The 14,174-nt window shown below is 35.8% G+C and overlaps 1 protein-coding gene across 1 annotated transcript in view; it reads left to right on the top strand.

The window, feature by feature from the left end:
* The window catches only part of LOC104526179 (fibropellin-3), a gene marked incomplete at its 3' end in the record, with an annotated part of 13,710 nt that extends 1,328 nt beyond the window's left edge, over positions 1-12,382 (top strand). The window contains exons 2-4 of the mRNA XM_010169561.1: positions 2,708-2,901; positions 6,130-6,257; positions 12,268-12,382. Of these exons, the coding sequence (XP_010167863.1) occupies positions 2,708-2,901; positions 6,130-6,257; positions 12,268-12,382 (437 nt within the window). The remainder of the gene's footprint in view (positions 1-2,707; positions 2,902-6,129; positions 6,258-12,267) is intronic.
* Positions 12,383-14,174: the final 1,792 nt, after the last annotated feature.

Below are 14,174 nucleotides of genomic sequence, written 5' to 3'. Positions count from 1 at the left end.
TCCCTGTTCTAATAATCCTACCCTGTACCATTTTTTAACAAACGGATAAGAATTTCTTGGTAACAGTGGCAGAAAAAATGACTGAATGGATTCAGAGGCAGAAACAGTGGCAGGAATCCATTTGGCTTGTGGAATTATAGTTTCTGACTTTCCTTTGGGTAGAGTCAGTGATTTTATTGATCTGCCTTCTCCTGTTTAATAATGTGGGTGGGTCAGGAGCACCCATTACTGTTATATGTGTCCAATCAAAGTTAAAAAAAAAAGTAAAAAAAAAAAAAAAAAAAAAAAAAACCCAAACAAAAAAACCCCCTAATCTATGAGTACAATACATTCACAAAAATTATTTGAATGACCTCTGACACTAAAGAGAAGTTAATGAAAAGTCCTAAAAGATAGACCAAATTAATTTTGTCTTATTGAAACAACTATTTCCAATGAACTGGGTGATAAAAAGTAAATTGTGTTTTGACCCTTTTTCTGCTAGTGGGATTTTCTTGTATAGTGTTTGTTGCATCACCTGTTCTTGTATATAATAGAGACAGAATGTGATATTTGAAATTCCTGGTAAATATTCCACATACAGTTGTTCTATATAGCTAGTCTGTGTTGGTAAGGAAATTATTAGAGGCTTGCACACTTATCTATTAATTGGTTTAGAATGAATTTGCTGTTTACTTGGCAGTTTACAATTCTGAGTTAAAACTATTCTGTTTACCATTTCAAAAGTTTACATCGTTTTGAAAAGTATAATTTATTGTTTTATGAATGTCTATTTTTAATTCTGTTGATTCAAGTACCTAACAAAATGTAGAATCAATACATACTACAGCTTCAGAATAGATTTATTATGAAGTTAATGTTATTACTACAGCAAATTATTGAAAAACGCTTCTGATGTAATCTGTAAGTATGTATTAAGACAGTGGTTTAAATCAGAGTTTCAAAGTATAGGATATGTAAAAAGCATATTTGATGCATAATTTTGCAGAAGGAAATGGAAGTAAATTTTTAGCTGTTTAATTTTTTTAGCTGCTGAATCTTTGATTTTGCACAATTAAAAAGAGTTAATTGTACAAAATACTTAGGTAGCTAATAACTGTTGAGGTATGCAGACAAATTAGTAAACACCTGCCTGAGTTTACAATAACTGAACAGAGCATTGAAACCTACTGGACATAACATGAGAAGTTGCTCAGTTTAACAAATAACTGAGTGGCTGACAGAAGTTACAGATACCACCGTGGACGTGGCCCTTAGTGCCATGATATAGTAATTGGAGTTGGATCAGGGGTTGGACTTGATGATCTTGGAGGTCTTTTCCAACCCAATCTATTCTATGATTCTATGAGTGACGACTGGATTCCACAGGTGGTTATGGGAGAATTTTATAAGAGAAAGGAAATCTCATAGATAACTGAAGGGGGGAAACTGGGGACTTTTCAGGGATTATTTACTTGCAAGGCCAATAGAGCCTGGGTAACCATATCAGTAATCCCACATAAAGCCAAGAGTATCTAAGTAACAGTGTCAGAAATACTGAATTTGTGTATGAAGGTGACAAAACTGGGGCCAGTTGAGGGGTGTTTATCTGGGAGAAGAAAAGGGTGAAAAAAGATAGGGACTGAGGTGGACAGAAGTGTAAAGATGGGAAAATGCAGAGAAAAGGTGATAAAAAGGACTGGCTGAGTGTAAGCAGGCTGCGATTCATTACGCTTGTATGGCTGCACCGTGCATCTGATCACTGCAGTCTCTTTTATTTGTTATCTCTGTGTTACTACCCTTCCTAGTGGGCAGGGATTATATTGGACTATCTAGCAACTAGAAAGATATCCAGATCTGGAATGTCTTAAGGTCTGAGCCCGCAAGTTGGCAAGAGGTCCAGGATCCAGTTGTGGCTATCAGACAGATTTAAAACCTGTGCTACTGTTTGAGGGATCCACTAATGTGGGTTTATTTGTGCTTTTAGAAAGTGAAGGAGTGTGGATATTTGGTGGTGAATTTCAATATTGACTAGCCAGAGAGGAGGAAAAAGTCTGAGCCATCGTTGCTGTTCACACTCACAAGTGCTTTTTGTGTTTATGTGGTGCAGGGAAGGACACTGCTCTCCATGTTGATCCATGTGGTCACCGTGTCTGTATTGTGTGGGTGGGTGAGCGCATGTGTGCATGTGATTGTGTGTGCACCTACTGAGAGCATATTCAGCTTCACTACTGGCTGGATCTATAAACATGAAAGGAATCAACCTCCCTTAATAGTAACCACTGCAAAAGAGATGTTCAGTGACCCCTGGGACTACGGTTCCAGTTCTCATCACCCTTTGCTACAGATCAGCTTACTCACTCCCATATATTTCTGCCATGTTTAACATATCATAAAATGGTTTGGGTTGGAAGGAACCTTTAAAGGTCATCTAATCCAACCACTCAAAACAAACAAAATGTACAGGAACATTTTAAGTTCCTTTCTTTCTAAATAGTGATAGTTTGCAGGTGTCCCAGTGAGTAAATGGAATTTAACAGGGTCTACAATTTAAGAAAAACACAATGAATGAAAGCATCTTAACCCCTCCTAAAATTAATTTTAAAAAATAGAATTAATAAGAAATAACAGGAAAACAACGTAGTGACAAGGTAAAGTTTATGGGCACCACATCAAGAAGAATCATTCGTTCAAACACTCCCTAATTTTTTGTGTTTATTTCTTTTAGGTCCATTTTGTGAGGAACCTGATGATTCTTGTGCATCTCAGCCATGCCTGAATGGGGGCATATGCCAATATAATCAGTCTGGTTATGTTTGTGACTGTCCTGCTGGTTTTCTTGGTCATAACTGTGAAACTGATATCAATGAATGTTCTTCAAGGCCATGTCAGAACAGAGGTACTTGTATTGATTTGCCAAATGTAAGTATAAACTTCAGAGATCCCTGTCAGAATGTCTAATCATAGAAACATATACTGATTTGGATGAAAGGGACCTTTAAATGTCATCTAGTTCTAACCTTCCTGCCATGACCAGGGACACCTTCCACTAGATCAGATTGCTCAAAGCCCCATTCAACCTGACCTTGAACATTTCCAGTGATGGGGCATCCACAGGTTCTCTAGGCAATCTGTTCCACTGTCTCACCACCGTCATCATAAAAAAACTTCCTTATGCTCAGTATAAATCTAGCCTCTTTCAGTTAAAAACCTCTGCTCCTTGCCCTGTTGCTAAAGGCCTTGGTAGACAGTCTTTTTCCATCTTTCTAGAGACCCCCTTTATATATTAAAAGGTCACAATGACGTATGTCCGGAGCCTTCTCTTCTCCAGGCTGAACAACCCCGATTCTCTCAGCCTTTTTCTGTAGCCATTTTCATGGCACCCTGGTGGAGTCACTGTAACAGGTCCACATCTTTCTTGTGCTGGGTTCCCAGAGCTGGATGCAATACTCCAGATAGGGCCTCGTGAGAGCAGAGTAGAGTGGGAGAATCGCCTCCCTTGACTTGCTGGCCATACTTCTTTTTATGCAGCCCAGGATATGATTGGTTTTCTGGGCTGCAAGTGCACAATGGCTAGCTCATGTCCAATTTCTCATACACCAGTATCCTCAAGTCCTTTTCCACAGGACTGCTCTTAATCCATTCGTCACTAAGTCTGTACTAATAATGGTGAGTGCCCTGACCCAGGTGCAACACCTTGTACTTGTCCTTGTTGAACTTTGTGAGATTCATATGTGTCCACTGCTCAAGCCTGTCAAAGTCCCTTTGGATGGCATCCCTTCTCTTAAGTGAATCAGCTGCACCAATCAGCTTGGTATCATCCACAAACTTGGTGAAGGTGCACTCAATCCCACTATGTTGTTAGTAAGGATATTGAAAAGTATTGGTCCCACTATGGGTCCCTGAGGAATATTACCTGTTGTTACTGATCTCCATTTGGATATTGAGCTGTTGATTGCAACTCTTTGGACCCAGCCATCCAGCCAGTTCCTTATCCGTCAAATAGTCCATCCATCATAATCCTATCTCTCCAATTTGGCAGCAATGGTGTTGTGTGGAACGATGTCAAAAGGCTTACAAAAGTCAGGGTAGACAGCATCAGTTGCTCTTCCCTTGTCTGTCAATACAGTCCCTGCATCATAGGAAGCCACCAGATTAGTCAGGTGTGATTTTCCCTTCGTGAAGCCATGCTGACTGTTTCTAATCTGTCATCCATAGCTTCTAGGAGAATCTGTTCCATGAAAGCGCCAAAACATTTAATTCTAATGTAACTTTTTAAATAAGTTTTTCATGCTTCTTGAAGAAATACAGAACTGTCTGAATGTGTAGTTTCTAATATTTCTGTGATTAAAAAACCCAACTTCCACATTTTCAGTTCAGTTGCTTGTAGATCACTTAAGAAACTTCTGATGTTACGTTTTTTTCTCTCTCTAATAAAATCTGTTATAAAACATAATGCATAAATCATTTTTATTACCTAGTGCTTGTTTCCTATTGCTGCTTTTCCTGTGGTATCTGTCTTTTTTTTTTTTTTTTTTTCCTTTTTCTTTTTGTAACATAAAATAAATTAATAAAGGCTTACAAAGGTTTGATAATAGAGTAATATCTGGTAGTATTGCATCCAGTTCTGGAGCCCCCAACACAAGAAAGACTTGGACCAGTTAGAACGAGTCCAGAGGAGGACCACGAGGATGATCCAAGAGCTGGAGCACCACTCCTATGAGGACAGGCTGAGAGTTGGGGTTATTCAGCCTGGAAAAGAGAAGGCACCTGGGAATTCTTATAGCAGCCTTCCAGTACGAGAAAGCTGGGGAAGGACTTTTCATAAGGGCAGTTAATGACAAAACAAGGGGAAATGGCTTTAAGCTGTAAGTGGGTAGGTTTAGATTAGATATTAGGAAGAAGTTTTTCACTGTGAGGGTGGTGAGACATCGGAACTGGTTGCCCAAGGAAGTTGTGGATGCCCCCTTCCTGGATGTGTTTAAGGCCAGGCTGGATGAGGCTTTGAGCAACCTGATCTAGTGGAAGGTGTCCCTGCTGATGGCAGGGGGGTTGGAACTAGATGATCTTTAAGGTCCCTTCTAACCCTAACAGTTCTATGATTCTATGATTCTATTTCAAACTGCATTGTTAATGTTCTTTCATTAGCATGACTATTGCAAATAGCAGTGATTATCAGAACCAAAATAGTGAAAGATTTCAAAAGCTCAGTTATCATAGTTATCATATAACAATGATACATAGTCACTCACAGAGAGAGAAAAAAAGAGACATCTAAATTGCCAAATTTATCGATTTCTAAATTATGCGATCTGTCTAAATATTTTGTCTAGTAGATAAACTAGCACATACTATTTTTACGATTATTTCTACAGAAAAACAGATGCAGTAGCTTGTTTCACACATATAGAAATATCTCAATAGATGTTAAAATAAAATTCCCTGATGATGCCTTTAAGATTGATTCTGAAGAAACACTCGAACACTTCCAATTTCACTGGGGAAATAAACACCTATGTATTTTTCCTTTACTTTCTGATGTCAAAAAGCCTATAAAGAACACTACTTTATATAGGAAAATAAGGGTGAGAGTGTCAGCTCTAAGAAATATTTTGTTTTGTAAAATAACTTACTATTCTTACTGTGTGAATTGGATTGCAGTAACTGACAGATGTCTTTCGCCATCATAAGGAAGTAAAATTTTTGTGCTTCATATTAAAGGGGAAAAACAATACAAACCGTTTTCTTTCCTACCCTAGTTAGTGAATTCTGTTTGGTATCTGAGGTACCTTGGTACTGTTACTGTTTGAAACATTACACTGGAACAAATTCATAAATGAGGAAAAACTATAAATTAATTATAAACACCTTCTTGATTCAGTTATGAAATCACAAAGGCAGAGAAATTTAGAGCTGGTATATTTCCAGCTAGCAAACCCAACTCTGTGATAATCTGTGCTGGAAAGCCTATTCCACTTGTCCAGAATTTTGTTTGTAATCTATTTGGGGCTAGGAATGCTTTTTCTGTCTTTGTAAACTGTTTAATATGATGACAATCTGTCCTGTTTAGATCCATATAGTAATAGAAGTAAACACTCTACTTCCTTGGTTACAATAAATAATTATTTATAATTTCCTTCTCTTCTATAGGATGTGGCATGTATCTGCCTGCCAATATTCACTGGCAAGTTCTGTGAGAGAATACTGAATCCGTGTGAATTGTTACCTTGCTTAAATAATGCAACTTGTGTAACACAACAGCAGAACTATAACTGCCGGTAAGATTAGAAAGTAATTTATTTCAGTATTTCTTTGGATCACTTGATTATATCCCCCTGATTGCAGAAAGAAAAGTTATAATTAGTCACAGAGAACATAGAAAACTATAAACTTTTCCTTTAATAATTACTAATTTAATTTTGGTGCTCTACTCTTTCAGTCTTCTTGAAAACTCTTGAAGTGCCACAAAAAGATTTAAAACATTTAAGGAGTTATAAATTGTTTCATCATTAATTCTGTAAGGTAAAATATATCAATCCTGACATATTGGTGGCAAGTAAGACAATTAAAGTACAGTTATCACTCCCATTCAGGCTTTATGATCTTTATGCTATGTTTCTGAAAGGATAAAACAACTGTGCTAATTTCTAATTCAGACATGTATTAGTAGGTTTTAAACTGATTCTTCAAACAGCATATTAAAAAGGGCTTCATTCAGAAAGATTGTGCTAAAAAAATATCCATTTAAAAATAACAGAAGTGACACAGTAGGTATATAATTTAATTCCATTTTAAATAACTTTTTAGATATTTTCTTACACCACTAAGGAGTACAATTTTTACTCTTCACATTTGCTTGGCTTTTATCTGGCTGCCTGATGTAAATTCTGCTAAACATTACTGAAGTGCAGTAAACAACTTTCGCATTTTAGGATATTCATAAAAGCAGAAAATTGAAAGCTGTGGTACAGGAAAGCCTGAAAACACATTATGAATTAACTTTGAAATTGCAAATACATAACAGAAGTACAGAACATAAGTTACAGTCCATCCGAGAAGATTCTGTTGAGAAGTCTGGAAATTAAAATATAAGTAGAACTATGTTTATAATTTTTCAAAAGAAGAAAAGAAGATATACAATACTATTTATATGTACACCTAAATACATATATACGTGCACACACACACATGCAAATGCATACACAGAATTAGGTCTTCGCATATAGATAAGTATGACACAGAACAACAGTATTATCATTTATTTCCCAATATTTTAAAGCATCATACAAGCTATTAATAATTTACTATTACATAATCCATCTTTTACACAGTATGTTGATGAATGAATTAGTATTAAATGATGCTTGAAGTTTACATTTAAAAATCTAGGTAACATGAATAATTCATATTCTGCAATGGTGCAGCCTCACCTCAAGTACTGTTTGCAGTTTTGGGTGTCATAGTATAAAAAGGACATAAAGCTATTGTAGAGTATCCAGAGGAGTGCCACAAAATTGCTGAAGGGTTTAGAGGGGAAGCCACACAAGGAGAGGTTGAAGTCACTTGGATTGTTCAGCCTGCAGAAGAGGAGACTGAGAGGAGACCTCATCACAGTCTAGAACTTCCTCACAAGGGGAAGAGGAGAGGCAGGTGCTGATCTCTTCTCTCTGGTGACCAACGATAGGACCAGGGGAAATGGCAGGAAGGTGTGCCAGGGGAGAATTAGGTTGGAGGTTAGGAAAGGGTTACTCACCTAGAGGGTGGTAGAGCACTGGAAGAGGATCCCCAGGGAGGCAGTCATGGCACCAAGCCTGACAATATTCAAGAAGCATTTGGACAATGCACTCGGACACACGGTCTGAATCGTGGGAATGTCCTATGTTAGGACAAGAGTTGGATCATGCTTGTGGGTCCCTTCCAACTCACAACATTCTATGATTCTGTGATTCTATGATTGATTCTATTCTAGACTGGATATTACTAAAAATTTCTTCATCTAAAGGGTTGTCAAGCAGTGGAACGGGCTGCCCAGGGAAGTGATTGAGTCATCATTCCTGGAGGCATTTAAAAGTCCTGTAGATGTGGTGCTTAGGGACCTGGTTTAGTAGTGGACTTGGCAATGTTAGGTTAACGGTTAGACTCAATGATCTTAAAGGACTTTTCCAATCTAAATAATTCTATGATTTATATTGATTATCAAGAAGATAAATTATGTGGTAAATCTAAGCACCAGAGGTATTAGTTTGGGGTCAGATGGTATAATCCTGTTCACTACTAGTATCAAGAATTAATATCCTATTAATATCAGTGGTGCTTAGATTTACTTTTAATATTTTTGTATTATTCATTCATTCAGTTGTGCTATCTGTAAAATGCATTTTGCTGACACAAGCAAGACATATTTATGGAGAGCTAGTTTGAGAAATGTGATAGGTTATAAGCTTATTAATTTTAACCCTAATAATGCTCTAAAAAAGAAAAATAACATCCTAGAGAGAACATGATAAATAATGTTGAGTGCATCCTTCAACTTTGTACAACATTGAGTGCTTGGCCCTATATATACTGTTTAAGTAAAAACTTTGGATAATATTCAATTTACATAGTTTTCTCTAACATCTAAGCTGCACACCAGACTTTCTTGGTGAAGGAAATGAAGAACTCCAAAAAATGACTCATCTTTTCCAAAGAGAAATATCCAAGACGGCTGAGATGAAGCATCTTCTGGAGATTCTGAATTTTCTCTGTGCCGAAGTACAGAGAAAACCTGGACTGCTGTCCTAAACCAGATACTAAAACTGCAGATTTTTTATGTTAGATAAATATGGCAATATTGGAACTTAGTTTCAATCCTCAGCCTTAGTTTTGCCTTTCTGTGCCTAAAGGGTCCAATTAGTGTTTGCAACGTTTTTTAGTGTTTATTTTTAACTAATTAAAATTTATTTCCTATTTTTTTGTGAAAATAAAATCAATTTTATACCACTTAATCCCAAATAATTAATAAATGTAAATTCTGTGTATATTTGTGCCTGTATACGTGGAAACAGGCATTTAGGTGAGAGAAAGCATTTTGAGGGAGGATGGATCACATACTTTCACAAGGAGATCAGATTCAGTAATTGAATCTGCAGTCTTGACAAAGCCAGAGTGCTGAAATGTAGAGGAAGTGCTGAGCTTTAGACATGGCCAATGGTCATCAGGTTTTACGGTTTTTAGGATTCAAAATTATCTTTGTAAATTTATGTCTTACATTAATTACTAGAATAACAGAGAATGTCAGAAGGCCTAGAGGAACAGTGGTTTAATAATTTCAGGTTTTTTAAGTCACAGACTTGGAAGCTTTCTGCCTGTGAGTCATGTTTTAATTCATTTTGCCTAAAGAAAACCTACCATTAACAACGTTGCTTTATTTAGGAGGTTTGGAGCTGCTCATTCAAAGTTTTAAGTGGAGGTTCTCTTTTATTTTTGGTAATAATTGTCAAATACTGTAGTTTATGATTATGTCTAGTTACCCCACAAAAACCTGTGTGTGATTCATTCAATGTAACACTACTGCCTGATCGATTTTTACATTTTAACACTTTAAATAAATGTAATGGCATTTAGCTCAGATGCACATACAAATTCAAATAATAGTTAAATTGACCTTTTAGTCCCTTTTGGTTTGTTTTGTTTGCCTCTATTTTGATTGTTTCTCCTTATGCCCAAGCTGCATTCTGCTCATATCCATTAACATCCCAGCTTCTATCTGCTTATCCTTCTTTGGGAAAGCAGTTGTCTTCCATTCTAATATATAACTGAACAGACTGAATATAATTTTCTTCACTTCAGTTATGATATATGACTATCTTGTATTCTCATTCTATCCTTTCAATCTCGATACCATATACAATTTTGTCCTAAGAATCTAGTAGTATCATTTTTTTTTTTTAATGTCAAAATTTAAGATGAATTCAAAAAGGCAGTGAACAAGGATATCCATCATAATAAATTGTGATTGTTTACTTTGTATCTTCTTCTATTACCCTTGGTTTTTGTGACAATATAATGTCACAAAAAATGTGAAATGATGTTCTAAGAAAATTTGTTCTGTTAGTGTCATCTTTGGAACTCTACTGTTAACTTTCTTGCTGTTATTCTTACCTTCTCTGACACTGATATGTCTACTGCAAAACAACAAAAACAAAAACAAAAATAGGAAAAAAGTTTAAATATAAAAATTAGAAGAAACAGTGTCTAAAATTGGCTTACTAAATTTTCTATTTCACGAAACAGTCATAGATTACCTAAATAAATTGAACCAGGAAAGATAGGAACTCTTTCTGATTGGGTTTTAAGTGTTATTTAAATATGGAATTATAACAAAAAGATACTTTTTATTTTTTACATTACATTCCTTTTATATTTAAATACAATATATGGATAAATGGTGATATAATATAAAGGACAACAAATATGCTATCTGTTGATGAGTATTTTTGCTTAGAGGGAAAAACAAGTATGTAACTGTCTGCTATCTTTGAACATGCTGAAATAAAAGCAGCTAGTTATTATGAAAAAAACTCCATTTAGCTACAATAAGTGAACTGGAAATTTGTTAAGAATAGACTTGGCAAGAATTTTGGTTCCAAGTACTTGAAATTATAATAATATAATTCTAGGATTTTCATAAAGTATTTTTTTCAAGACGAGGGTGAGGATTATGTAGTTGCATAGAGTGTCCTCCTGTGGTTGTGTATATACTAGCCTCAAGGAATATTAGTATTAGAGGTTTTCCCATATCCACTTACCTCTGTTCAAATGGTCCTGTGCATGGATTGTGTGGATGCTCTGCAGGAGTTTCTGGTGAAATCCGGCTTGTTTAACCCTTAACCAAAGGCTAAGTGACTTAAGTTTCTGGACATGCTAGGTGCCTCTGTCCATCACTCAGAGGCACAGTCATACCCACTGGTTAGGCATCTTTAACTGATTTAGAAAGTACAGTTAACTCAGGTACTTTCTATTGAATGTTGTCTGACCATTTGCTATTGAAAATATACTCTTTACTTTTGCATGCTACATAGCTGTGGGAAGCTTCCTGAATTCTGAAACCAAGGATGGTGTTATTTTTTAAAATGTGGAAACATAAGCAACACAACTGAATCCATATCCATTAGGAACAAGAGCACAGGAAAACCAGAAGCAATTCTGTATCATCTTCACGATTTTCAGCTTCTGGGCTGAGTGATAAGAACCCTCAGAAAAAACTCAAGAAACTTCCCATCTATTACTTTTGTGTTCCATCACAAACACTAATTTCCAGCTAAGTGTCCATTTCCTTTCTCTCTTAATAACATACTAAGAATGTCTATAAGAATATATTGAGTAAATTTCACAGGGATTATGTATCCATCAAAACACAAAAGGGAGTTTTTGCATGCTGGATGTTACTTTTTGCACATTTTGAGCAAGATATAAATATTCAGTTATTTTTCTATACTGTTCCATTTTGGTTTTTTTTTTTTGTTTTGTTTTGTTTTGGGGTTGGGTTTTTTGGGTTTTTTTGGGTTTTTTTGTTTTTTTTTTTTGTGTAGGGGAATTTTTTAAACACTGGAGGGCTAGATAAGAAAAGGATTTTCTCCTACTAATGACAAGAGATGGCATGAAACAGAAGAAAAATCTGCAGCTGCTTTTACCAGAGAAGAGCTATCCATGGCTCTGTTGGCATCACATGCAACTAACAAACTGTCACAAAACAGAATACTAGTTTTGTCCTTTAAAGAAAATACCAAATTACAGTTAAACAATCACAAAACCAACCACACATTGTCCTCTCCACAGGTTCCTTACATTGTTTCTTATGTACCTAAGCATGTCATTATTGACTAGTCTTTGCTAATCACTAGTAATCACTGGCAACAATTTTAATCCTCATTTATCATAATATTTCTAAATTTCCTCTCTGATGGTTTAATTGACCCATCTTTTCTAATGGATTTCCAAAACCTCTTTCATAGCTTTTTATTAAATATTATCTCATTCTAGATTGTTTTTTGTTTCTGGAAGATTATACGTAGTATTGTTGTGAAAATGTTTTAAACAATGAAAAAAATATTTTATGGAGAAGCAAAAATATCCAGAGTCATGCAACTGATTTTTAATTGCTTGAAAACATGTTCTGTTTATTATAAATAACATGAGGTCTGTTTTGTTACCGCAAGAACATTATGTAATAGAATTATGGAATATAATTAAATGCAATTAACTTTCAAAATGCAAATCCTCTAAAATATACTGGTGTATTTACAGATGCATGCCAGGATTCACTGGAAAGAACTGTGAGGAAGTAATTGACTACTGCAGACTGCTCAGCATCAACTGTCTGAATGAAGGATTGTGTCTTAATGTAATTGGAGGATTCACTGTAAGTAATTTAATATATGTTAAACTAATTCAGTGCTCCAAAGTATAAAAGCTTTAGACTAGTAGAACTTGAAATGCATTCATTACTCTAAAATACAAGAGGGACATACATTTGTGTATTTGTTATTTATTTAGATCAATAAGACAAAGACGATTCACTGGAGTCATACGGATTTTTTTATTCCTTTACTACTGAGACTGTGTTTTGTACTGTATCAAGAGAGTATATTTATAGTAAAAAGAAAATATAAGTAATTGTGGTCCATTGCTATTATCTACACATATGATAATCACAGCTATGTTGCAGCCTTTAAAAACACATTACTTGAAGCGAGTACATCTGTTGCTATCGTTTTAACCAGAATCAAATTAATAATATAAAGATAAGCATATTTAAACTTAATACAAACTCCAAATTTTTAATTTGACACTGCAGTGCGGTGAGGTTGATTCCAACTGACAATTTGAAAAAATGTAATTCTGCTTGTTTTAACTCCTAAAATAGGTCCTGAATATGTTGAACAAGATCCATCATGTACTAGATTCTTCTGACCATAGCTTGTCAAGAGAGGAATAGTTTCTCTAACAGCAGTAATTGGGAACAACTTAAAGGTTATTCTAAACAACCACTCATTCTGCAAATAAGAAGAAGTGATCACAGGATCACAGAAAGGTTGAGGTTGGAAAGGAAGGACATCTAGAGGCCATCTCATCCACAAGCCAGGCCACCTAGAGCTATTAATCTAGTCTTAGTACACTTACCTTTTTGCATGTTCAGACAAAATATATTAGGATTTCTGGTACTCTTTGCTTCACAGAGTAGGAAGAGTAGTCTACTCTGAAAGGGAAGGAGAACTGGAACTGAGGGTGACAAGACTGGCAGGGACAGTGTTCTCATCAACAAGAGACACAATCTCTCAATACCCACAAGAACACAGCAGATCCACAGATTCAACCAAAAGTCTAGTGATCACTGGACAAGTCCTTAGTCATGAAGCAGGTTTGTAGTCAAGTGGGGTAGTCAAGTCAATAGATCAGAATCAGCAAGGCACAAAGCTGGGCACAGGCATACTGACAAAATAGTTCAGGGAAGGATCTAGTGCAAAGGCTGGAGCTCGTGTAGCTCATGAGAGAATGAATGAAAGTGTGGACATATCAGAGGCAAGTTCTACTTTTATAGTAGGGTGATGCAAGTCGACAGCCCTGGGCTGCATCAGAGTTGACCTTGAACACAGACAGTTAAACCTGTGAGAAAAGGGAAGGAGGTTATCAAAACAGTGCAGAGAAAGATAATTATAGGCTGGTCAGGCCAATTCAAGCCTGTTGATGCACTCAAGGTAGTGATAGTTTCTCTGAATACTCCTTGCATGTAATTATTCATTCAGTCCAAATATCACTGCCTTTTTTATAGTCAACAAAAGCTAAAAAGGCATTGATATTTTGGATATCTCCAAGACTTTCCACATGATTCCTAGTGCTTTCTCATGTTTCTTGAGTCTTACCTGATGTGAAAACTGCTATATACAGGTGACCAAGAATTGTTTCTCCTATTTACTTATGGGAATAAAGAGAAAAGAAGCTTCCAGTCATTTATTCAAAATGGTGAGCCCATATTTTTGCATCGAGTTCTGTGTGTACATTCTAAGTTAAATACTATTTTGGACTTTTCATGTGTCACTAAGAAATAAATTCATGCCACTGTTGACTACATCACAGTCTCCCAATTGCTGCATCTTATCTCTTCTCTTCATCCCTGATCTTAACTTAATTTATTACTCGTTCAAATACTTGCA

This window comes from Antrostomus carolinensis, unplaced genomic scaffold, assembly GCF_000700745.2.
Source record: "Antrostomus carolinensis isolate BGI_N321 unplaced genomic scaffold, ASM70074v2 scaffold2216, whole genome shotgun sequence".
NCBI lineage: Eukaryota > Metazoa > Chordata > Aves > Caprimulgiformes > Caprimulgidae > Antrostomus > Antrostomus carolinensis.
This window is presented reverse-complemented; position numbering and strand designations above follow the sequence as displayed.